The 24,807-nt window shown below is 51.3% G+C and overlaps 1 protein-coding gene and 1 non-coding gene across 2 annotated transcripts; both read left to right on the plus strand.

Moving 5' to 3' along the window:
• The first annotated feature begins 2,082 nt into the window (after positions 1-2,082).
• Positions 2,083-22,984, plus strand: kri1 (KRI1 homolog). The gene is made up of 17 exons (XM_030089883.1): positions 2,083-2,314; positions 2,608-2,684; positions 2,774-2,876; positions 3,170-3,269; positions 3,827-3,881; positions 3,964-4,013; positions 4,110-4,200; positions 4,283-4,360; positions 6,142-6,251; positions 6,339-6,567; positions 6,647-6,817; positions 16,488-16,563; positions 17,349-17,458; positions 17,536-17,692; positions 18,021-18,151; positions 21,729-21,889; positions 21,969-22,984. The coding sequence occupies exons 1-17, from the start codon at positions 2,239-2,241 to the stop codon at positions 22,339-22,341; spliced, it is 2,148 nt and encodes a 715-aa protein (XP_029945743.1). The 5' UTR covers positions 2,083-2,238; the 3' UTR covers positions 22,342-22,984.
• Positions 21,566-21,663, plus strand: LOC115387804 (Z30 small nucleolar RNA). The gene has a single exon (XR_003931420.1). It is a non-coding gene; the product is annotated as a Z30 small nucleolar RNA (small nucleolar RNA).
• Positions 22,985-24,807: the final 1,823 nt, after the last annotated feature.

Genomic DNA, 24,807 nt, shown 5'->3' on the forward strand with positions numbered 1-24,807 from the left:
GGCCTCTTCGTAGGAGATGTTGATGTGTAGAGTCCGACAGTGCTCAATCAATGATGTTATGTCCACACCGCAGCACATCTCGGACCGCAAATCAGTCAGTGGTTTTGGGAACTGAGGCTCACATAGCCTCACCACAAACTGGTGGGTCTGTTTGTCAATCATTCTGACGAGCTGCTTTCGTAAGGCGGTTCTACGTGCTCGCGCCCAATCAGCTTCTCCCTTTTGCGCATTCAGAGTGTTTCTGTAGCCGTGAGCTTCTGAGCTAGTACTGACCGATGGCGAGTCTGACATAATGAAACTGTAGCTGTTTCGGAAAACAAGCTTTATTTATGAACGAGGCGGATCGCAGAAACTGTAAACAGAGCCGTGCACGTCCGGAGAAGAGGAGATCGCGCTTGCACGCTTCCGCGTTTCCTGGGAGAAGCAGGAGAGCCGGGCGGATGGTCTGGAGCATGGCGTTGTTCAAAAAGTGAGTAACAGACGTTTGGCTTCATGTTTTCGAGAAAATCCTGTATTAGACCTTTAACTTGAAAATAGAGAATGAGAGGTTTTAAGAAACTTTAAGGAATAAAATGGAATGAAAAAGGAAGAAGGTGAGCTCTTTTTTAAGATTATTTTGTGGTGATCTCCTGTTTCATTTTGCAGATTTTCTAAAGACAGAAAAGTGAGGAAGAAGTGGGAGATCGCTCTGAGGAGGGAGAATTTCCCAGCGAGGAACTCATCTGTGCTATATAGTGAGACTTCAGAGAGCAGGACGTCCACAGGACAGGACAGGTTGTCCGCCTTTGAGATGCCATTATTCCATCCATCTTTTTTTTTTTTGTTTTTTTTTTTGCACATATAGTCAAAACAATATGACTATGTGGATGGGAATGGAAAAATAAAAAAACAAAAGGCTTGAACAAATGCCGCTTCTGCACAAACTCAAAGTGAAAAAAAATGACCGTGTAAAAGGCGTACATAAGAAGATTACATAAAATCCAGCACAAAAATAGAAAAAGAAAAAGGGAAAATAAAAGAAAAAAACCAGAAATCTTACAAAAATAATGTTTTGATACACACAGACCTGCGCGTGCGCAGTGCTCTGCGGAAGGACATACCGGAGCGCAGCATTGGTAGCCATAGACTTAAAGCTAGGGTCGGCGATCTTGGAAAACTAGCATGTATTTGAATGTAGCATCTCCCAAGGCTCCGCCCAGCTCCCACCCCATTGGAGGAGCTCCGTTGGGAGCGAAGCACTGGACACGGAAGCGCCGCGCGCACGGAGTTTGTGATCGCCTCCACTGTTATGAACCTTTCTGACTGCTGCACACAAGGCACAAAGCAGCGCAGCGCGCCGCTCCGCTTCCTTCTATTTTTCACGCGAGCGCCGAGAGCGCCTTGGCAACGCGCTCTGAACCAGGGCCAGTGCACGCCATTGAAATGTATGCGCAGGGGGCTGGTAGAACGGCGAAGGGATTTGATTGGTTTCTTAAGAGCGGTCCGCGTCTTACGATTGGTCGGAGTTTTTACTGTCCTGTGGCCGCTACAGTGGTCAGATTTTTTCTGCACCTTTTTCCGTCCTCATAATGTATTGACTTCTCCCAGGGGGCAGGGAGCATTTCACTCAGGATGACTAAAAGTGCTTTTGGACAACATTGTCTACCCGAGCTTTAAGCAGCTGTGCACCAGTATATCCTTCTGCAGAGCACTATGCCAGTTATTAATAATTATTCAGACATAGCAGGAACCTAGCTCTAAACCTAGACATATCAATGATTAATTATTATACTATGGCACTATTATACTATTTTATTCATTATAAACATTCGAAAATGCCAAAAATTGTGGCCTCTATCATGCCTTTTTGAATGATGATTTGCAGATTTAAAAAAAGCGTAGTATTGAGCGAACTATGATTCATTTAATGCGCTGAGACTTCACTGCTCCGGTCAAACAGCGGCGCAGAGCGAGGACGACCGGACCAAGATGGCGGCCGCGTTTCTCACAGCGCCCATTCGCGGTAGCGGGCGATGCGGGGTCTGCTCTTTATTATGTCTATGGAGAATGAAGTCTGGATGTGAATGAAAGGCTGCGCTCGCCCCCCGGAGGCCGCTCGAGGTATCACAGCCTGCTCCGCTCACCGGAAGCCACGCACCAGCTAACTTCCATGTGCTGCTCCGGAGATGAGATGAGCTCTGTAACCTGGAGCTTATCTGCAAACTGATCTCACTGTACAGCTACAGCCAGGTTTCGGCGATGTCGGAGCTCAGGATTAACTCCAGTTTCGCGCAGAAATACGACAAATACCGACAGAGAGAAGAGTTACAGAGACGTAAGTAGCTAGTAGCTAGCAGCTAGCAGCCGAGCTAACCAGTCAGCGTGGGGCAGCAGAGAGCCTAGCCCTGTAAAGGTGCTCTGTTATAGAAGGAGTTCGCCTCTTAAAACATAGTGCTTCCGCTTGTTTACCTGTTAGAGAACGCTGTGACAGCGTGTTTAAATGTTAGTGGTGCTGTTAAAGCCTGTTAACCTGTTGAAAAAGCAGTGCCAGCTTGTTTACCGGTTGGAAAATGTCACAGCCGATCTGATAGTGATGGTGGTCAAGCTGTGGCTCGTGTGTCTGTGCAGTGAAGGACCGGTATGGAGACCAAGCAGATGACAGCGACTCCGACTCGTCTGATTCCAGCTCTGATGGCAGTGAAGTGGTCAGCTGTTGTCCCCTGATGCCTCTGCTTCTGAAACGCTGTGATCAGCTGCTGATGTGTTGCTTCTTGTTGTCTGTCTTCACTTTTAGGAGCTGGATCCTGAAGTGGAGAAGGACTTCTATAGAACATTGTCACTGTTGAAGAAGAAGGATCCCAAGATCTATGAGAAAGATGCCAAGTTCTACACAAAAGGTTCATGATCAGTTGATGAAGCTGTGACGGCTGTGGCCTGCCATCAGGCGCTGGGATTGGCTCCAGCGCCCCCAGCAGGATAATGAGTGAACCTCTTAAGGCGGTTCATCCTCTCATTCATCACCCAGCGCTGTTTGAAGAACTCCTGCTCATCTGCACGTCAACAGCTGATCCTGCAGACATGAGCCTTCAGAAACTGAATCCTGTTCTCACCTGGCTGTCATTCATGGCTGTGTCACTGCTCACCGGTGTGTGTGTGTGTGTGTGTGTGTGTGTGTGTGTGTGTCATCCAGATGAATTCTCCAGTGAAGCCAAACCTTCAACTTCCAGGACGGCAGTGAAGCCCATGTACCTGAAGGACTATGAGCGGAGAGTCATCCTGGAGAGAGAGGGGTGAGCCTGACATGTCTCACTGATCGGCCGTGATAAAGAGGATCAGATGGTTACTGACGGTCCAGTGCCCATCCCCCGCCGCTGTCCCGCGGCCTCCGCCAGTCGTCCCCAGACCGACTGTCACATGGGAAAAGTGTCTCCGTCTCAGCATTTACATGAGCCCGTCCGGCTTGAGCCTCCTCCGCCTCTAAAGCAGCGCTCGGCCGCCCTGCAGAGCGACGCCGACACACAGCAAACATCACGGAACGGATTTCCTCCTTTAAGAAGCACAGCGGCCGTTTTCCTGAGACCGACGGTAGAAAATGATGACGGTTGGGCAGTAAAATCAGCAGCCTACTCTGAAAACAAACCATTCAACTGACCTGACTTATTTTGAAGAGAGAATCTGCTGAAGCGAAGTTTGAAACATTAACTTATAAAGTATCGTGACATCTGGGTGGATCCGTTGTTCTGAAGTGAACCGAGTGTCAGAACTGGTTTGAATGGTCGTCTGGACGTGAGCAGAGCCGATGTCCTCGGTGAGCTGAACACACACTGCTCTCTGCTCTGCTTCACAGCAAATATGAGGACGATGAAGACAGTGATGGTGAGGACGCTGTACGGAGGAGAGAGGTGGGCCAGCTACAGGCGTCTTCCTTTCTCGCGCTCAGACGGTGTTTAACCTCAGTTTAACCTCAGTGCTTCTGTTTGGCAGCGAGCGGCGTCTCCCAGTTACGTGCAGGAGCAGCTGGAGCTGAAAGACAGGTAAACCCGGGAGGTCCTGCCGTCGTGTCCCGCCGTCGTGTCCCGCCGTCGTGTCCCGCCGTCGTGTCCCGCTGCCTCACCTCCGTCCGTCCGCAGCTTCCGGAAGTTCGTCCAGGACAGCGACGACGAAGACGCCAGCGGGGTGTCGCAGCTGCTGACCAGGAGGGTGAAGACACAAGAGGAGCAGGTGAGACGCCCGTCTGAGACCAGGGCTCAGAGGAGGCCCGGGTCTGCAACCCAGTCCACAACCTGTCTCCGTCTGTCTGCAGGAGGAGGAGGAGGCAGACTACCTGGCCTGGCTGCGAGGACGAGCGGAGCTGGACGGTCCAGAGGAGGTGAAGGACATGGTGAGTGTGTTAGAGCAGCGGCATCCCGCCTGTGGACCCGTCCTGCTTTTGGACCTGTCCAGCCTGTGGACCCGTCCCGCTTGTGGACCTGTCCAGCCTGTGGACCCGTCCCGCTTTTGGACCTGTCCAGCCTGTGGACCCGTCCAGCCTGTGGACCCATCTGTGGACCAGCCTGTGGACCCGTCCCGCTTGTGGACCCGTCCCGCTTGTGGACCCGTCCAGCCTGTGGACCCATCTGTGGACCAGCCTGTGGACCCGTCCCGCCTGTGGACCCGTCCCGCCTGTGGACCCGTCCCGCCTGTGGACCCGTCCAGCCTGTGGAGCTGTGGGAGTGTCCCTGTCTGTGCGGTCCGGAGCCTGGGCCTGTCTGGGCCTGTCTGGGCCTGTCTGGGCCTGTCTGGGCCTGTCTGGGCCTGTCTGGGGTCCTGCTGCAGGGCCTTCTGAGGCCGGACTGTTTCCAGCGTTGTGTCCTGGTGTGATCGGGACTTCTGGACGGTCGCCCGGTTGGAGAGTTGAGATCTTTTTCTATGGCAGTTGTGCTGAATGACCACTAGAGGGCTCTGTCTCATTGGCGTGCCTCATCGTGGGATTGAAGCTGTAGTTATCAAACTGAGACTGCGTGTCCAGCTCCGCCGTTTCAGCCGTCAAGTTGCCGGTGTCTTCACTACGCCGTGTCATTTTTCTTCCATTTGTTGTCAGTAAACTCCGTCGTGCTAGCCTGTGAAGCGGCAGCCGTTAGCTAGCAGCAGCAGCTCTCTCTCTGCAGCTTGTTGGCTGTTTCCGTGGCAGCTGCTCTCCGCCTGGCTCCGCCTCCACCCAGCAGGATTCCCACTGGAAGTGTGTTAGCAGAACTAACTGCCACACAGCGCTCCGCTCGTTAGCCGCTATCGCATAGCTGAATCAGCGTCAATACCGCACCTCCTGTGGCGGTGGTTTTTCTGTTTAGCAGAGGTGGCATTACACCCCATCTGTCATGTAACTGAGGGAACGTTTCAGCGTCTGGTTCGTCGATGTTATCAGCTGAAGCTTTCAGGCAACGTTATGTTCCCCGAAAACCCCTACGCGCCTACTGATGCTCCTAAACGGTTCCGATTGGTTATCCATGGTCCTGTTTGTACATGTTGACACCCCCAGTTTTCATAATCTTCTTCAAACCGGACCCGGTGTCAAGGGGGGGGCGCCCCGCCCCGCCCCTCCCCGCCCCCTCAGTCAAAGTCCAGTATTCCATTAAAAAACATTTAGTTTTCAGTCTCTCATGTCCTTAAAAAACAGCAGCAACCTCCGCTGGCCTGGTCACATCAGTATGAAGTGTTGTGCTCTTCAAAACTAAAAAAAGAGGAGAGTCCAGCTCTGCTGGAGGGGAGAGCTGCTTACTTTATCATTTGTTTTGTTACCATTTGTGCTTTTTAGCAGTGTGGTTAATGATCATACGTTGTTGGACATGTTATATCAGCGCCGCTGATCTGTGGCTTCTGTTTTGGTGTCGCTCCGTTACGTTTTCTCCACCTATGCCCCCCCGCCCCGGTCCGCCCCGGGCCGCCCCCTCGTGTCGCCCCGGCTGGCTCCGGGACTGCTTCAAACCCTGGGCCCTGAGGCAGAAACTGCTCTAAAGCTGTCGTGATTGTATAGTTCTGCCTGTTTTCCAGAGGAAACGGCATTGAGAGGAGTGAGAGCTGCTTCTGGCAGAGATCCATGAAAACCTCTGTGGTCCAGAACCAGGAGCTGCTTCACACCTGATGGATTCTGTGTGTGTGTGTGTGTGTGTGTGTGTGTGTGCGCAGAAACACCTGCGGGACTACTGGAACGACCCGGAGCTGGACGAGAAGGAGCGCTTCCTGAGGGATTACGTCCTGAACAGAGGCTACTGTGAGGACGAGCAGGACGACCACCGGTTGGTTCTCAGCTTCCTCGTGGTGTGTGTCCGCTGGACGGAGCGGGCTCGCTCCGGGCGCAGCGTCTGAAGTGTGTGCGCCGTCAGGATCCCCACCTACGACGAGCTGGTCCAGGACCAGCTGAAGGACTCCGAGGAGGAGGGGGAGACCTTCCTGGAGCGACAGGAGGACTTCGAGAGAAGCTACAACTTCCGCTTCGAGGAGCCGGACGGCCAGCAGATCAAGACGTACCCGCGCAGCATCGCCACGTCGGTGCGCTCCAAGGACGAGCGCAGGAAGCGCAAGAGGGAGGAGGTGAAGGAGAGGAAGAAGAAGGTGCGTGTCCCGAGCCGAGCGGCCTCAGACCGGAGCCCCTCGGCCGACCCTTGACCCCGGCTCCCTGTGCGGCTCTCAGGAGAAGGAGCAGAAGCAGGAGCAGCTGAAGCAGCTGAAGAACCTGAAGAGGAACCAGATCACGGAGAAGCTGCAGAAGCTGCAGGAGCTGACGGGGAACCGCGCTCTGGCCTTCAGCCAGGACGACCTGGACGGGGACTTCGACCCCCGGCAGCACGACCAGCTCATGCAGGTGAGCAGCAACACGCCTCGCTTCCTGGGTTTCCTTTCATTTTCCCCCAGAGAACACAGGACGGAGCAAACAGATACTGAAGACATCCTGCTACGCACAGCAAAGCGCAGCAGTTTTCTCTTAAAATTGGCAATCCCACCCCTCACTTCTCTTTGGATAGCGTCTTATTCTTGGAAGTTAGCTTACCCCATTCAGCTGGTGACATTTTTCAGTTGGTAGTGTCGGTAGAAGATATAGTAGGCGGAGCAGAATCCGCATTTTGATGGAGTCAGTCCTTGAAGATCGATGAAGGCATGGTCGGAGGTTCCCTCTGGAAATATCTGATTCTCAATTCATCAGCTTCAAACAGTTTGTTACATCTTGTGTTGTCCTGTGAAATATTGATGCAAAATGACCAGATTGAGTTGTTTATGTGAAGATTGCTCAGACGGAACTACTTACTAAACACGGCGTCTGGGCGTAGTGATCTCAACAGAAAAAGTAGTTCCCAGTATTTGCTTCAGTGTCGTAACGCTACAGTATTATTTGTTGGTGTTCCACAGCGTAGTGAATGTGTGGATTATAATTTGCCCACCAAAGTGTTTTGGGGTTGTTGGATTATGTATTTGATGAGTTTGACGAGGGGGAACAAAAATACCGTCCACTTCCATTGAGTCCGTCCTGAAAACCTTCCTGACTCTCCTCTGGATAAACAACAGCTCGAATCACAGAAACAGTCAGTCTGCTGCTCTGATGACTGAGGAGTTGAGCTCAATGGGCCAATTTGCCAAAGTGTTGAAGTATGGCTTTAACATCACGTGTGGATGAGGTGCGCGCACGTTTGTGTGTGAGGGAGAGAGAGATGTGGTGTGTGTGCGTCACCCGGATTGTTGTGATTGACAGACATATCCAAGCGACGCCGGACCGGGTCCCGACACCCGTCCCGTCATGAATTCCTGTCCACCGGGGTCCTCGCGGATCGGTCCGCGGACGTCCGCGCGGCGTGCACGTGCCGGTCGCGCCGGTATAGACCTGCGTCAGAGCGCCACAGCAAACCAACCGTGCAGTGAAGTGACTCTGAGGCCGTCAGGCTGCTGCTCCGTCTACAGAAACTTCCAGAGGATGGAAAACTGGTGGACATAGAGAGCAGACTGTCGGGAGGGATGAGAAGAGATGGCAATGAAAGTGAAAGTGTAGTCGCTCGGGCGCCGCCCCGCAATTCAGAAACAGAAAAGCTAAATAAACTCTAATACTAAATGATAACAGACCAACAATGTATGTACTTAATTTTCTATAATCTGCAATAGAAGAGCAGATACACAGTCTGGAGCAGCAGAAAGCTCCCAGAGGATGCGTGGATCAGCGCGCATGCGTGGAACGCACACCACGTGACCCAAATGTAGAGTACTCGATTACTCGAAGAAATAATCAACAGAGTACTCGATTCCCAAAATACTCGATAGCTGCGGCTCTACAAATTACAAAGCAGAGCATCAGGAGAGACCTGATCCACATAGCCGTTAGTCTAACAGCCCACAAGGCAGCAGTGCACGGAGGCCACGAGTAGAACATGAAGAGTGAGTAAAGATTATGCTGGGGTCAGCAGGGGGTCAGCAGGGGGTCGGGGGGTCAGCAGGGGGTCAGCAGGGGGTCGGGGGGTCAGCAGGGGGTTGGGGGGTCAGCAGGGGGTCAGCAGGGGGTCGGGGGGTCAGTGGAGACATCATGTGGTGTCTCGTCCCACTACAAGGCCCACCTCTGTTGAGGGCAGACAGGATGTTTCTGAGATCGTCTGGGTTCTTTATGTTGCAGCTCAAGGGCCTTGAGGTGTGAAGAACGGCGTCGAGGGGCGGTTTGCTTCTGTCTTTTTGTTTTTCTTTTTTTTTTTTTTAGTAAAAGGGTACTGTCAGGGCTGGGCGGTATGGCAAAACTTTCATATCACGGTTTTATTTAAATTCATACCGGTTTCACGGTTTTTGACGGTATTTTTTTTCGTACAACAGTGTTGTTACTGGGGCTGCAGCTATCGATTGTTTTAGTAATCAATTAATCTATCGATTCATTTGGTCGATTAATCGGATTTTATATATATATATATATATATATTTATATATATATATATATATATATATATATATATATATTTATATATGAATATATATACGTTTGTTTGTTTTTTTACATTTCTTTTTATTTTGGCGAGCATAAAACTCACCACGGACAAAAAAATGAACTACTATTGATGCTTGCTTAACATGTATTAAACTGCACAGGAACACTCATTGCTAGGATGAACACTGCACTTTAAATTCACAAATTATTTAAATAAAAGATAAAATTCCTGAGAGAGGGCTAAGGCCTCACCTTCATTATAAAAAAAAATGCACATGAACGGTGATTAAAGAACACTTAAAGTACGGCAGGCAGTATTCTGTATTATCAAACGGTTCCTATTGATATTAATGTACCGTCTGTCTTGTGAAAAAAACAAACAATAATAAAACTCAGGCTGAGTCCAAAACAGCACATTCACCTTTTTAAACTGGCAGCTCCCTAACATTTTAAACTGCATTCAAAGGAGGGCAAAACAGCAATTTCAGAATACAGTCACTTTTCTTTAAGCGTCAGCGTGGTGCTGTTAGTGTTTCGGGCATTCAGGGCATGAATTAACGACCATAGTGGTCATTTTGCGCCGCCAGCTCCGCTTGGCACTGCAGACTTTGCACCGAGCTCTTCCCTTTTTTTTCATTTAAAGTTGTCCCAAACTTTTGACATTTTCTGGCGTTTTCTTTGTCGTGCTTCCTCCTTTTCACCAGCATTTTCTTCATTCTGCTCTTCAGCGCCCCGACGCGCCGCGAAAACGCGTCTGACGCGTTGCGACAATGCGCCGCGTCCGACGCGTCCGCGTCTCGTCGCTGGTGGAACGCGCGTTCCCGTTTGTTTTCAATTGACGCAATCGCGTAAAGCACTTGGCGGTGTGAACGCAGCTTTATTATCCGTTTCTCACCTGCTTGCTCCAACATGTCCGTGCGTCCTACACTCTCTTGTGGAAACATGCTGCGCTTCAGTTCCGGGCGCTACACGCTGGCGGTTTCACGGTAGTTTCACTGTACACAATTAATAAATGAATCCTCGAAGCGACAGAATTTAATTCGAAGCTTTTTTATAATCGAATTATTCGATTTATTCAATGAATTGTTTCAGCCCTAGTTGTTACACACATTTTCTTCTAATAATAAAATAATTACTGCAGTTGATTGGCTTTAAATAGCTCATTTGACTGTCATAAGGACTGCATCATGTTTCATTTTCATGTCCAGATTGCGTGATTGCGATCGTTATCTGGACCCTGCTTGTTGTTTTGTTTTTTCTTTCTCGTAGTCAGTCCCTTTAGCGAACGCGTCTTGAGTGGACGTCTGGCTGCTGCTGCAGGCTGAGCTGTGGATGTGGAGGCTGTGGATCTTAGTTTATGACGTTCCTGGGACTCTACAACGTGTTTTCGGCTCAGGTGGTGAAGCTAATTGCTACTGTTAGCACCGCCGGCTAACACTTCTGCTCCACAGCATTTGCAAAAGACAGTTGTTTGGTCCACGTCCGACCTTTTAAAGCCGAAGAACCTCCAAACCACAGCCGTGGCTCCTCTCTTTGGTATCAGTTCCTCTGGGTAAACGGCGTGCTTCACTGTGAGCTCTCGCCAGCAGCCAGCAGCACGCCGTGTTGGTGTGCAGCAGTGAAATGGGTCCCTGCTGAAACACGTTCCAGACGTTGTTTGGGCTGTTCACCGGCATTGCGGTATATGAAAAATTCATATCATAATGAAAATAAAAACCGGTATTCGGTACAAACCGGTATACCGCACAGGCCTAGGTACTATGTTGTGTTTTTAGGTGTGTTTTTTATATTTCTGAACAAAATTACTGCTGTCAAACGATTGTTTAAATCAGATTAATCACACTTTTCTGTTCGATTAATCACGATGATCACAGTATATTCACCATATTTTGTTAAAGTGAAAAATAAGTTTGACAAAAATGTTTTTGTTTTTTTATTGCCAAAAAATGGACATGTCTCTTCAAGACATTTTGACTTAAAGGTGCTGTAGGCAGGATTCCGCATCTCCGCCATCTTGCAAGATGGTGATTTGACCCATCTAAGATGGCAGGATCAGGAAACAGGATCAGTTATGCATATGCGCGAGTTTGATGCATTTCATTGCCCAAGAAACAGCTGATTAGCGCAAAGAAGAAGAAAAAAAGACCATTAGGGGTGGGCGATATGGCAAAAATGTCATATCACGATTTTTTAAAATTAATATCACGATCACGATTTTATCACGATTCTTTTTTTATATTGATTTTTCTAGACTAATTTGCAAGTTTGACAATTTTTTTCCCCAATGTTACACATATAAAATGTATTTAAAGGTGCATTAAGGAGTTTGCAAGTTTTATGTGAAACAGCGCCCCCTGCAGGCCTTGGGCGTAATGCAGCTTCGTGAAACACTCGTCCCTGTGGCTCGCGTGCACGGAAGAGGGGAACTCCTTCCTCGCTCGTTTAGTAGCGCTCGAGTGAAATGTAAGTTTCCTCTCCCTGGTGGAGTCTGTGTGGAGCTGCAGTGCTAGAAGCCAGTCTGTTCTGACTTCCTGGAAGATCCTGCTCAGTTGTTGCTCACTAAGCATCTGGTGGAGTAATGGCGGACAAAACGAAACCTAACCAGCCGGAGCGTGCATTACGTCATTCCTTTCAAATTCTCCCCCAAAAAAACTCTGGAGCCGGACCGGCACTGTGACAGTTTAGCCTGTTAGAGGTTCTGGTAATGAATCTGTCAGGGCACATTGTACACAGCATTAAAAATGTGTAACATATTTATGGTGGAAAATAAGTATTTTTAAGGTTGTAAAACTCCTTAATGCACCTTTAAACATGTAAAACCCTAAAAGAAAAAAAAAGATAATTTAAGCTAGAGAAACTGGCTTTAATTTAAATAGTACAGTTTTTTTAATCAAATGTGCAATGAACACAAACATAAAAAGTAATGAACAGCAATAGAGTGCACTTTTGTAACAAAAACTAAACACACCAAATAGATTATTAAAAAAGGTCAATAAAAATGCAAACAGCTGGTTACCTCTTAGATTTAGAACAAAAACAATTTAACTTTAACATCTATAACCTGAGTGAATAATACAGCTGCTGAGAACTATTTTTTGTTCAGAGATCTAAGCTTTGATCTCCTTTTAAAAATGAGGTAAAAGATAAAAAACAATAAAGTACACTTTTGTAACACAAAAACTAAACACATCAAATAGCTTTTTAGCAGTTTTAATGGGATATAGTTTTAATAGTTGCGCTATCTGACCACTAGAGGGCTCTGTCTCCACTGAAACACAGCCCCTCATAATCCCATTAAACCAAAGACGTTCCACTAGTGATCAGACTAAAGGGTCGTTTCAGCTGTTAACTTGATGGTTTGTTCACTAAGAGTCTTTTCACATTTCTGTGATTTGTTGTACATAAAATCCCTCATGCTAGCTTGTGAACTGCTAGCGGTAGCTCGCTAGCTAGCGTTAGCATCGGTGCTAGCTTCAGCGTCTCTCCCTCCAGCTTGTTGGGGTGTTTCCATGGCAGCTGATCTCTTGTAGATCCTGTACTGCTGCTGTAAACCAGCTCTGCCTGACACAGCCTCCACCCAGCCTCCACCCAGCCTCCACCCAGCAGCAGCTCCAGTCAGAGAAGCTCCACAGCGCTCCGCTCGCTGTTAGCTGCCTTTGCGTCCCCGAACGCAGCTCTGGCTGTGGCTGCCTGTTTTTTTTGTCATCGTTAATGTTGCTCCACATGTATCTATTATGTGTGTGGAGAACTGCACTAGAGGGAATATTTAGTTGATATTATCTGAAGCTTTCAGGAAACATCACTCCAAAAAATATTATATATAGGTGAAAAAACAACGAGGAGAACGTGCCCTATAGACGGTTTAACCATCTTTCTGATTTATGAGATCGTCCCGATGTTATAATCCTTAACGATCTTATATCGTCATAGCGCACACCCCTACCCGGCATCAATGGTAGAACTGTGCAACAGCGCTTCCGGGTTTAATGATAGAATTGCGCAACAACACCACGACCGTAAAGGCGACCCGGCTTCAATGGGTTAAAAAGGAAATTAAAGAAAAAATAAACATATGTATCCAACCAAGTCCAAATCGGGAGGAAACTTCCGATCCCGAGCGAGTCCGTAATCACGTGATCGGGGCCGATTTCTGATCACGTGATCGGATCGGGACGTCCCGAGGCAGAATCATTATGAACATGCATTAAGGCATTAATGCTAAACGGACATATTCAACAATGCCCCTAAACAAAACGGCAGTCTTGTTGCATTTAGTATCGATAAACCGTGTGAACATGTTGGCTGCGGCTCGGTCCCTAACAAGGACTAACTGCGCTTCTGCTGTGCCAAGGTTGCTCTCAGCTCCTTGTTGTGCTGCACTCCATTGATCTTTTCCAACGTTGAATTCCATCGGCTGGGTACAGCCTGGACAAGTGACTCCTCTTTAGGACCCTGGGCGGCTTGTTGTGCTCTCGGCTCTGATGTGTTTGCAGGGCTGTGTTTGAAATGCCCTTCAATTTTGCGACATTTGGCCAAAGACACGTCAAATCCACTTGGGGAAAAGCTATGGCGATCCCTCGTCCAGCGTGGGCCATGCATGGGAGATGCTATATGGTAATATTCTTGCAGCTGCTACCGTGTTGTGAGCGCTCTCTGTTCCCAGTGTGCAGATTTGTCAGCAGTATTCCAATCGCAGCAGCTTTTGTGAGCTGATCAGCACATGCATTGGCAAAATGTCTTTCTTCTGTTTTGAACACGCTCAAAGCAAAAGACTGTCACTGCCACTTTGCATCAGTGAGGTGAGCAGTCACCCCGAGGTAACTGATTACTCACGGAGGTCCGGAGGTCCCCGCTAAGAGAAATGAATGCACAGTCGGCCAGAAGTTGTTGTTCAGCAGTTCTGTTGGTGTTTTGCAGTTGCAGTAGTTCCCCTGGAAGGTAGTTTGTGCCTCGGATCAGCAGGAGCGGTTTGCAGGTGTTGAAGCCCCGGTCCTCAGCCGTACTTCATGGCCTGCGTTCTGTGGCAACCATCTGGCATCCTGTGGTCAGTGTACCGGCTGTACTTTAGGTGACACCATGACGGCTCCCACGGGCGCACTCCTCCAGCGCTGTGTGCCGGGCTGGCTTGTTGTTGTAGCTTTCGTTCTCGTCGTCACGCTGAACACGTGCTTTGCTCGCAGGTGATATTTTATGCTTGTTGTGCTCCGATGGTAAGAGAGCTCTTGGCGGCAGTATGTGCACTGTACCTTGTTTTTAATGAGTCCCATCCGGATGTCTGTTCAGAGAATTTTCTTTCTTCAGCTACATGTGACTGGGGCAGTCGCAATGATTACAATATTCGCCAATCACGATAATTACCGTGAATTATCTATTTTATCCTCAGAGTTGCATAAAACTCAGACTCTGGCGACATGGTGGAGCGCCAGCAGCAGCCTCACGAACCCTGCTGTTCCCCTCTGCGTTTTGGTTTTAAGCCCAGCGAGAAGGCAGAGCCCAGTGTGGAGGAAGCCATGTGTGAACTTTGCCGTAAAAACTGCTGCAGCCAGTCAAAAGTGCTAACACAACAACTCTGAGACAACATCTGCAGACCCACCGTCCACAGCAGCACGCCTTAAGCTACGTTCACACCGAACGCGATTTTGCGTCAAAAAGCGCGTCAACGCGAGAAGCTGAACGCGTGTCAATTCTGAGGTCCGACGCTGAACAACGCGGGGCCAAAAGCCGCCTCCCCACCAGACGCGACGCGTCGTGTCTGGTGGGGAGGCGGAGCTCCCTGTAAAATGAAGAAGTTTTGTCCCAGAGCTCTGGGCGAGTGTAAACAGCCATTACAAAGGCCCGTCCATGCATCACATGTCCGCGTGGGTGCGCGTTGCGCGTTGGTCCGCGTGACGTAAAAATCGTCATGAATTCCTGTCCGCTAGGGTCCCGCGGACCGATCCGCGGACGTCCGCGCAGCAGCCAGAAATTGAGACCGCGTTGCGCATTGCGCGCAGGTCGCGGAAGTGTGCGCCTGCGCCAGAGCGCCATAGCAAACAAAACATGACGGTAAAAGTGAAAGCAGACGGAGCTCCAGCCTGATGGCTCCACTTAAAGACACCGAAAGAGTGAAAAACTGGTGGAAAGAGAGAGAGACTGTCTGGAGGGAGGAGAAGGTCTGCAGACAGAAGTGAAAAAGTGACTAATCGCTCCGGCGCCGCCCCGCGATTCAGAAACAGAAAAAAAAGGCTAAATAAACTTTAATACTTAAAGATAATGTACTGGTAATGTATGAGCTTAATTTTCTCTAAATAAACCGTAATAAAGGAGCAGATAAACAGTCTGTAGAGCCGGAAAAGCTTCTCGAGGCTGCGTGGATCACCGCGCCTGCATGAGACGCACAGCTGAGCTCAAAATGTAGCATGGGAGAAAGCGCGTCCGCATCGGTGGAGCGCGGAGCTTCCAAGGCGGACGCGGAAACGCGTACATGTGAAGCATGGACGGGCCTTAACACGCTCCTCCATGGTCGTAGTGCTTCTCTGCGGACCGGTTCCCGCTCCCTGGCCGACGTCACCATGGACACGCTCTATGATTGGTTTGCCGCAAAATCGCGACGCGCCAAAGTTCAGATTTCCCAACTTCGGCGTCGGACGCAAAATCGCGACGCGTAGCGCCAACGCCCCGACGCGCCGCACGACGCGTCGTGACGCATCGTGACGACGCGCCGCGTCCGCCGCGTTGCGTCTCATCGCAGCTGGAACGCGCGTTCCCATTTGTTTTCACTTGTCTTTGACGCATAATCGCAGACAGCACTTGGCGGTGTGAACGTAGCTTTAGAAAGACGGCACCGGCACAGTCAGCAGGTGGCGCTACAGCAGCCGGTGCAGCCGTCGGCTGGCTCTTGGCAAATCTTTTGGATGACACTGCTCGAAACATGAATTGCTCTTATTCCTTAAGGTGTACAGTGCAGCACAGAATGCTACAGGTCATTATAATAGTAGAATAGGAAGAAGAAAAAGCAACAACGACAACAGGCAATATGGTCATCAGTCGCAATTATTTGCCTGACAATTAATCGTCTCCAAAAATTGAAATGGATGCGAGAGCCCTGAAGGTGTGTCCTGCCTTTGGAGCGGTGGTGTGTGAAGACAGAACAGGCGTTCTGGCAGCAGCCTGAGGGGAACACTGTCGCCATGAGGGAACACTGTCACCGTGAGGGAACACTGTCACCGTGAGGGAACACTGTCACCATGAGGGAAGACTGTCACCATGAGGGAACACTGTCACCGTGAGGGAACACTGTCACCGTGAGGGAACACTGTCACCGTGAGGGAACACTGTCACCATGAGGGAACACTGTCACCGTGAGGGAACACTGTCACCATGAGGGAACACTGTCACCATGAGGGAACACTGTCACCATGAGGGAACACTGTCACCGTGAGGGAACACTGTCACCATGAGGGAACACTGTCACCATGAGGGAACACTGTCACCGTGAGGGAACACTGTCACCGTGAGGGAACACTGTCACCAGGCAGGCAGTCCTGCTGGCTGGGTGTTTAAAGACGGAGCGGTTCTCACCTGGAGGCTTTCCTGTCTGCAGAAGCTGTTTGGAGAGGAGTACTACGGACAGGACGAGGAGGAGAAGCCCCAGTTTGAGGACGAGGACGACATGGAGGGTAAGAGCTCCGCCCGCCTCGCCCGAAGGCGGCGCGTCGTGTCGCCTCGCCCGAAGGCGGCGCGTCGTGTCGCCTCGCCCGAAGGCGGCGCTTTCAAAACAAATTTACATCGTGTTTATTTACAGGTCAGGTTATAGAGGATAAAAGATCAGAAACAGAAATAAAACCAAACAGCCTAAAACCAGCAGAGCGGCTGGAGGCTCCGGCCCCGTGGTGCTGAGGAGGCTCCGGGCCGTGGTGCTGAGGAGGCTCCGGGCCGTGGTGCTGAGGAGGCTCCGGGCCGTGGTGCTGAGGAGGCTCCGGCCCCGTGGTGCTGAGGAGGCTCCAGCCCCGTGGTGCTGAGGAGGCTCCGGCCCCGTGGTGCTGAGGAGGCTCCGGCCCCGTGGTGCTGAGGAGGCTCCGGCCCCGTGGTGCTGAGGAGGCTCCGGGCCGTGGTGCTGAGGAGGCTCCGGCCCCGTGGTGCTGAGGAGGCTCCGGGCCGTGGTGCTGAGGAGGCTCCGGGCCGTGGTGCTGAGGAGGCTCCGGCCCCGTGGTGCTGAGGAGGCTCCGGGCCGTGGTGCTGAGGAGGCTCCGGGCCGTGGTGCTGAGGAGGCTCCGGCCCCGTGGTGCTGAGGAGGCTCCGGCCCCGTGGTGCTGAGCGGTGTTGGTAGTGTCTGTAGCTGATGGGGGGTCCAGGAAGCTCCAGCAGTCAGAAGGTTCTGGAGCCGGGTCCAACGCTCGATGGGACGAGTCGGCCATGAGCGGAGAAGACGAGCGGCGAGGCTGACGGTGTGCTTTTCTTGCAGAGCCCTGGAACTGGGACACCTGGACGGGCGAGGAGCGTGAGGAAGAGTATGTCCAGGACGAAGAGGAGTCCGGAGCTGCCGGGCCTCACTGTGACGATGAGGACTTTAATGTGCGCAGCGGTTTGAAGAAGGCAGAGCGGCGGGAGTGTTGGACCCGTTAACCCGGCTCGGTCCTGTTGTGGTGCAGATGGACGCCGACTTCGACCCGAGCCAGCAGACCGCCCCCAAGAAGAAGAAGAAGAAGGAGCGCAGGAGAGCCAAGGACCCGCCTCCGACGGGGAAGAGGAGGAAGACGTCCCACTTCGCTGAAGTCATCACGCAGAAGAAACCCGTGTTCGACCCCCGTGAGTGTTTGAGACAACGGCTACACCTCCACCCCCACCCTGCCCCAGACCAGGACCCTGCACCTCCACCCCCACCCTGCCCCAGACCAGGACCCTGCACCTCCACCCCCACCCTGCCCCAGACCAGGACCCTGCACCTCCACCCCCACCCTGCCCCAGACCAGGACCCTGCACCTCCACCCCCACCCTGCCCCAGACCAGGACCCTGCACCTCCACCCCCACCCTGCCCCAGACCAGGACCCTGCACCTTCACCCCCCCCCCCCTGCCCCAGACCAGGACCCTGCACCTCTAACCCCCCATCCACCTGTGTCCTGGTCTGGTTCCAGAGGACAGGAGCTTCCAGCAGTACCTGGATGAGTACTACAAGCTGGACTACGAGGACGTGATTGACGACCTTCCCTGCAGGTTCCGCTACCGGCAGGTTCTCCCCAACGACTTCGGCCTGTCCACTGACGAGGTGAGAGGATGGAGGACTGAGACCCTCACCACTGAAAACACTCCTGGTCCTGAGTGGACTGACCCCTCCTCTGCAGTCCTGTAGAGAGTCAGTGTGTACAGCTGCTGCAGTCCCACACCCAGAAGCATCAGTCAGGGCTCCTGCAGTGGTTCCTGTGTCTCCGTGACAGTTCTTGTAATGGTTCCTGGTTCCTGGTGTTGGTTCCTGTTTCTTGGTGATGGTTCCTGGTTCCTGGTTCCTGGTGTTGGTTCCTGTTTCTTGGTGATGGTTCCTGGTGTTGGTTTCTGGTTCCTGGTGATGTTTCCTGGTTCCTGGTGATGGTTCCTGGTTCCTGGTGGTGGTTCCTGGTTCCTGGTTACTGGTGTTGGTTCCTGGTTCCTGGTGTTGGTTCCTGGTTCCTGGTGGTGGTTCCTGGTGTTGGTTCCTGGTTCCTGGTGGTGGTTCCTGGTTCCTGGTGTTGGTTCCTGGTGTTGGTTCCTGGTGGTGGTTCCTGGTTCCTGGTGTTGGTTCCTGGTTCCTGGTGTTGGTTCCTGGTTCCTGGTGGTGGTTCCTGGTTCCTGGTGGTGGTTCCTGGTTCCTGGTGTTGGTTCCTGGTTCCTGGTGGTGGTTCCTGGTTCCTGGTGGTGGTTCCTGGTTCCTGGTGTTAGTTCCTGGTTCCTGGTGTTGGTTCCTGGTTCCTGGTGTTGGTTCCTGGTTCCTGGTGGTGGTTCCTGGTTCCTGGTGGTGGTTCCTGGTTCCTGGTGTTGGTTCCTGGTTCCTGGTGGTGGTTCCTGGTTCCTGGTGGTGGTTCCTGGTTCCTGGTGTTAGTTCCTGGTTCCTGGTGGTGGTTTCTGGTTCCTGGTGTTGGTTCCTGGTTCCTGGTGTTGGTTCCTGGTTCCTGGTGTTGGTTCCTGGTTCCTGGTGGTGGTTCCTGGTTCCTGGTGGTGGTTTCTGGTTCCTGGTGTTGGTTCCTGGTTCCAGTTCCTGGTTCCTGGTGGTGGTTCCTGGTTCCTGGTGGTGGTTCCTGGTTCCTGGTGGTGGTTTCTGGTTCCTGGTGTTGGTTCCTGGTTCCAGTTCCTGGTTCCTGGTGTTAGTTCCTGGTTCCTGGTGGTGGTTCCTGGTTCCTGGTGGTGGTTTCTGGTTCCTGGTGTTGGTTCCTGGTTCCAGTTCCTGGTTCCTGGTGGTGGTTCCTGGTTCCTGGTGGTGGTTCCTGGTGTTGGTTCCTGGTTCCAGTTCCTGGTTCCTGGTGTTAGTTCCTGGTTCCTGGTGTTAGTTCCTGGTTCCTGGTGGTGGTTCCTGGTTCCTGGTGTTAGTTCCTGGTTCCTGGTGGTGGTTCCTGGTTCCTGGTGGTGGTTCCTGGTTCCTGGTGGTGGTTCCTGGTTCCTGGTGTTGGTTCCTGGTTCCTGGTGGTGGTACCTGGTTCCTGGTGGTGGTTCCTGGTTCCTGGTGTTGGTTCCTGGTGTTGGTTCCTGGTTCCTGGTGTTGGTTCCTGGTTCCAGTTCCTGGTTCCTGGTGTTAGTTCCTGGTTCCTGGTGGTGGTTCCTGGTTCCTGGTGTTAGTTCCTGGTTCCTGGTGTTGGTTCCTGGTTCCTGGTGTTAGTTCCTGGTTCCTGGTGGTGGTTCCTGGTTCCTGGTGGTGGTTCCTGGTTCCTGGTGTTGGTTCCTGGTTCCTGGTGGTGGTTCCTGGTTCCTGGTGGTGGTTCCTGATTCCTGGTGTTGGTTCCTGGTTCCAGTTCCTGGTTCCTGGTGTTAGTTCCTGGTTCCTGGTGGTGGTTCCTGGTGTTGGTTCCTGGTGGTGGTTCCTGGTTCCTGGTGTTGGTTCCTGGTTCCTGGTGGTGGTACCTGGTTCCTGGTGTTGGTTCCTGGTTCCTGGTGTTGGTTCCTGGTTCCAGTTCCTGGTTCCTGGTGTTGGTTCCTGGTTCCTGGTGTTGGTTCCTGGTTCCAGTTCCTGGTTCCTGGTGTTAGTTCCTGGTGTTGGTTCCTGGTTCCTGGTGTTAGTTCCTGGTTCCTGGTGGTGGTACCTGGTTCCTGGTGTTGGTTCCTGGTTCCTGGTGTTAGTTCCTGGTTCCTGGTGGTGGTTCCTGGTTCCTGGTGTTGGTTCCTGGTTCCTGGTGGTGGTTCCTGGTTCCAGTTCCTGGTGTTAGTTCCTGGTTCCTGGTGTTGGTTCCTGGTTCCTGGTGTTAGTTCCTGGTTCCTGGTGTTGGTTCCTGGTTCCTGGTGGTGGTTCCTGGTTCCTGGTGGTGGTTTCTGGTTCCTGGTGTTGGTTCCTGGTTCCAGTTCCTGGTTCCTGGTGGTGGTTCCTGGTTCCTGGTGGTGGTTCCTGGTTCCTGGTGTTGGTTCCTGGTTCCAGTTCCTGGTTCCTGGTGTTGGTTCCTGGTTCCAGTTCCTGGTTCCTGGTGTTAGTTCCTGGTTCCTGGTGGTGGTTCCTGGTTCCTGGTGTTAGTTCCTGGTTCCTGGTGGTGGTACCTGGTTCCTGGTGTTGGTTCCTGGTTCCTGGCGTTGGTTCCTGGTTCCAGTTCCTGGTTCCTGGTGTTAGTTCCTGGTTCCTGGTGGTGGTACCTGGTTCCTGGTGTTGGTTCCTGGTTCCTGGTGTTGGTTCCTGGTTCCAGTTCCTGGTTCCTGGTGTTAGTTCCTGGTTCCTGGTGGTGGTTCCTGGTTCCTGGTTCCTGGTGGTGGTTCCTGGTTCCTGGTGGTGGTTCCTGGTTCCAGTTCCTGGTTCCTGGTGTTAGTTCCTGGTTCCTGGTGGTGGTTCCTGGTTCCTGGTGTTAGTTCCTGGTTCCTGGTGTTGGTTCCTGGTTCCTGGTGGTGGTTCCTGATTCCTGGTGGTGGTTTCTGCTTCCTGGTGTTGGTTCCTGGTTCCAGTTCCTGGTTCCTGGTGGTGGTTCCTGGTTCCTGGTGGTGGTTCCTGGTTCCTGGTGTTGGTTCCTGGTTCCAGTTCCTGGTTCCTGGTGTTAGTTCCTGGTTCCTGGTGGTGGTTCCTGGTTCCTGGTGGTGGTTCCTGGTTCCTGGTGGTGGTTCCTGGTTCCTGGTGTTGGTTCCTGGTTCCTGGTGGTGGTACCTGGTTCCTGGTGTTGGTTCCTGGTTCCTGGTGTTGGTTCCTGGTTCCTGGTGGTGGTACCTGGTTCCTGGTGTTAGTTCCTGGTTCCTGGTGGTGGTTCCTGGTTCCTGGTGTTGGTTCCTGGTTCCTGGTGTTGGTTCCTGGTTCCTGGTGTTGGTTCCTGGTTCCAGTTCCTGGTTCCTGGTGGTGGTACCTGGTTCCTGGTGTTAGTTCCTGGTTCCTGGTGGTGGTTCCTGGTTCCTGGTGTTGGTTCCTGGTTCCTGGTGTTGGTTCCTGGTTCCAGTTCCTGGTTCCTGGTTCTTGTGGTGTAAGAAGTAGCTTCCTGTTGTAATCGGTGTGGGGGCTGGCGGTTCCTGCAGGTCCTGTGTGTCCTGCTCTCTGCGGTGATGAGCGGTGGACGGTGACTGACCGGTATTGTCCTCCTCCGGGACGCTCTGACCGGGACGTGATGCCCCGTTAATCTTCTCTCTGAGCGGAGAACGTTCTCTCCTCGCCAGGCGGAACCGGCTCTCCTCTCCTTCAGCTTCTTCTCCTCGCTCAGATTCTCGGCGCCGACGACAAGGAGCTGAACCGCTGGTGTTCCCTGAAGAAGACCTGCATGTTCCGGTCCGAGCAGGAGGAGATGAGCGACCTGAAGAACTACAAGATCAAAGCGCAGAACGACAGGAGGAAGAAGGAGATCCTCGGCTCCATCTATTCCCAGTGAGTCGGAGCGCCGGGCCGCGGCGGAACGCCACCGCTTCCCATCAGGTCTGAGCTGCTTTACTCCTGTGATCCACAGGGGCGACAGAGACCCAGAAGAACCCGCCACCAGGGGGTGCAGGAACCCACCAGATCCGCTGAAGGACGGCCAGGAGGAGGACGAGGAGGAGGAGGAGGAGGAGGAGCTGCTGGTTCCCAAGAAGAAGGCGAAGCATGGAGAGGAGCCGGAGGAGGCGGAGCCCAGGACCAGCAGGCCCGGGCCATCCCAGAAGCCCCGGCGCTCAGGAGGCCGCCTCCTGCTGGGAGCCGGCGGCGTGAAGATCGGCGGGCGAGAATTCAGCAAGCAGAGACTGAAGGCCTACGGTCTGAACCCCAAGAGACTGTACTTCAGACAGCTCGGCAGGCAGAAGAGAAAAGCCCAGGAGAAGAAGGACAAGCAGAAGAAGCCCTGATGGTTCTGACAGAACCACAACCTCCTCTGTTTGGAGAACTCGAGATCTCGTGGAGCTGGCAGTTGGAGAATTTCCACATGATGTAAAGAATAAATCTGCATTTGTGTCTCTGTCAGTGGAGTGTGTGGCTCAGGGGACGGGACGGGACGGGACGGGACGGGACGGGACGGGACGGGACGGGACGGGACGGCTGCAGTGAAGACAGACTCTGGTCCTGGAGGAGGAAGCTCCAGGTCTTCTCCTCCGTCTCACACCTCTATGAAGGAAGCGGCCGTCAGCACTGCTCTTGACCAAATGAGAAGAATCCTGCAGACAGACACTCACCTGTGAACATGCACAGTGAATCTGAACAGTGAAATGTCTCACGTCTGTAAGAATTCACCCCTTCATCTGACACAGGAAACTGAGCCGTGGCGGAGGTCTGCCTCTCTGGGTGCCAAATTCTAGTTTTTATGAATATTTTTATGAAAAAAAGAGTTTTTTCTCAATAGCTCACAGGTTATTTGACCTATTTACTCCAAATCACTCGTGAATCCCTTGACTGTAGTCTCTTTCAGACACAGCTTTTTGTTTTAGCTTTAAAGCTCATGTCCGGAGTTTTGAAAGAGAGAGGTTTTTTTTTAATCCAACATCTCAGGTTCCCCCTCCCTCTGCTTTCATGAGCGACCAAGCCACGCCCCTTTAATTGTGCACGCTATTATCCCTCAAATGATCTGAGTCCTGCAGCATCCTCCATGTTGAGCTGTTTCCGGTGGATGTTCAGCAGACGGTGGATATATCTGCTGCAGAGCTAACTCTCCTCTGCTGGGCGAGCGCCGTGCTCTCTGGCTGCTCCACACTTTGATTGACAGCAGGACAAGGCGGAAGCTGACCGGCGCTTTCTCGGATAACATGGGGGTCTATGAGACGAAGGCGGGGCTCATAAATACATTTTTATATTGCTTTATGCTAATATTATATTGTAGTATGAACCAGACTGACACATTGAAGCTCTGTTGAAATATGATACATACGTTGGAAACGAACAGAAACTCCGGACACCAGCTTTAAATATTGCAGAAATTTTATATGAATATTTGTAAGCGAAATAAAATATTTTAGCTCAATATCTCCCAGTTCATTTGACCCATTGACTGAAAATCAGCATTAGCACAGGCATTCCTTCATTTACTTTGTTGTCTTGTTTATTTACTTTGTTGTCTCGTTAATTACGAATAAGGTGAGTGTGATCCGCGGCACTTAACGTTTGTTTTGCAATCCTCTCGGTTTCGATTTTACCGTAGTGCGTAGTGCACACCGCTGAACTGCTGTCTGCTCACTCGGCTGTTTGTCAGAGCGCCGGCTGGCTTGGCCGCAGTTCTCGGGGTGTGTGTGGCGAGTGCGGTAAGCAAGCTGAAATGGGCTTCAGACGCTGGACGTGCACGCGCTACGCGGGACGGGTGGTCACCCTACTCAAACCGTTTTCACCAACCGTAGCTCCATAGTTGAATCATTCCCAGGCAGCAGGGGGCGCTGCAGGTTGAACCCCTCTTTTTTTAATTTATTATTGAAAGAAAGAACATATACAAATTCTCATGGAGGCAATCGCTCAGACAATCAAGAAATAGGAATACATGCAAAAAGATAAGAATTATAAAGGGGGGGGGGGGGGGGGCAAACAAATCAACACAAGTCAACATCAACACACTGGTCTGGGTCTGCTATGTTGAAATCAAACCAAAACAAAAAGACATCTCGGTGTATTTGTTTGGAACAGCACCCAATATTTTAGAGACAAAAAATTATTTTTAGAGACAAATAAAGGAAAAACTGATTTTTTTTTTAAAACAAAGGGTTTTTGTTCTTCCATTTATTACAATGTAAATGATATTTTCCCAACAACAGAAGTTGTAAACAGTGGATAAAGGTTTGTCTGGATACGTTTTGTCAGTGGTGGGCCGTCAGGGCCTGCAAAGCCTTCCCTGCTGGCCTAAAAAGTATCTGAATTACAGACTGATGTAAATTATATTTTGTCCATAAATAATTAATAAATGATTCCAAACGGTATGTTCCAGTTCCTTTCATAGTTTTCCCGTGGTCGCGCTGCTTCCAGACATGTTTTTTTCATATTAAATCATTTAACAAATCAGATTTCAGGCATCATCTGTTGCTAGGGTAAAAAGAAATCTGCCCGAGGCCTTCACTGTCCGTTCTGATAGGCCAGTAAAGTAAAGTGAAGCGTCAAACAGACAGTTGCTTCAACCAATCAGATTTCAAGTTGGCGACTCAGCGCCTTCTAGCTAGCTACACTAGCTACAGCAGATCCAGGCCTTCTGATTTACATTCACCAAGAGATACAGTAGGGGGCGATATGCACCTAAGTTGTTGGTCACCTACCGCAATTATTCCAAAGAAGAAGAAGAAGACCTGAAGAGAAATAAAACTTTTTTTTTTTTTTTTTTTTTTTTTTTTTTTTTTTTCCTTCAA

The sequence above is a fragment of the Salarias fasciatus genome, chromosome 4, assembly GCF_902148845.1.
Source record: "Salarias fasciatus chromosome 4, fSalaFa1.1, whole genome shotgun sequence".
NCBI lineage: Eukaryota > Metazoa > Chordata > Actinopteri > Blenniiformes > Blenniidae > Salarias > Salarias fasciatus.

What these genes read in the sequence shown, in the direction of transcription:
- kri1 (XM_030089883.1), top strand. Translation starts at nt 2,239, where the DNA reads ATGTCGGAGCTCAGGATTAACTCCAGTTTCGCGCAGAAATACGACAAA. An exon ending in AGCACGACCAGCTCATGCAG is followed by an intron (nt 6,818 to 16,487) that starts GTGAGCAGCAAC and finishes TCCTGTCTGCAG; the next exon opens with AAGCTGTTTGGAGAGGAGTA. An exon ending in GTGACGATGAGGACTTTAAT is followed by an intron (nt 17,459 to 17,535) that starts GTGCGCAGCGGT and finishes GTTGTGGTGCAG; the next exon opens with ATGGACGCCGACTTCGACCC.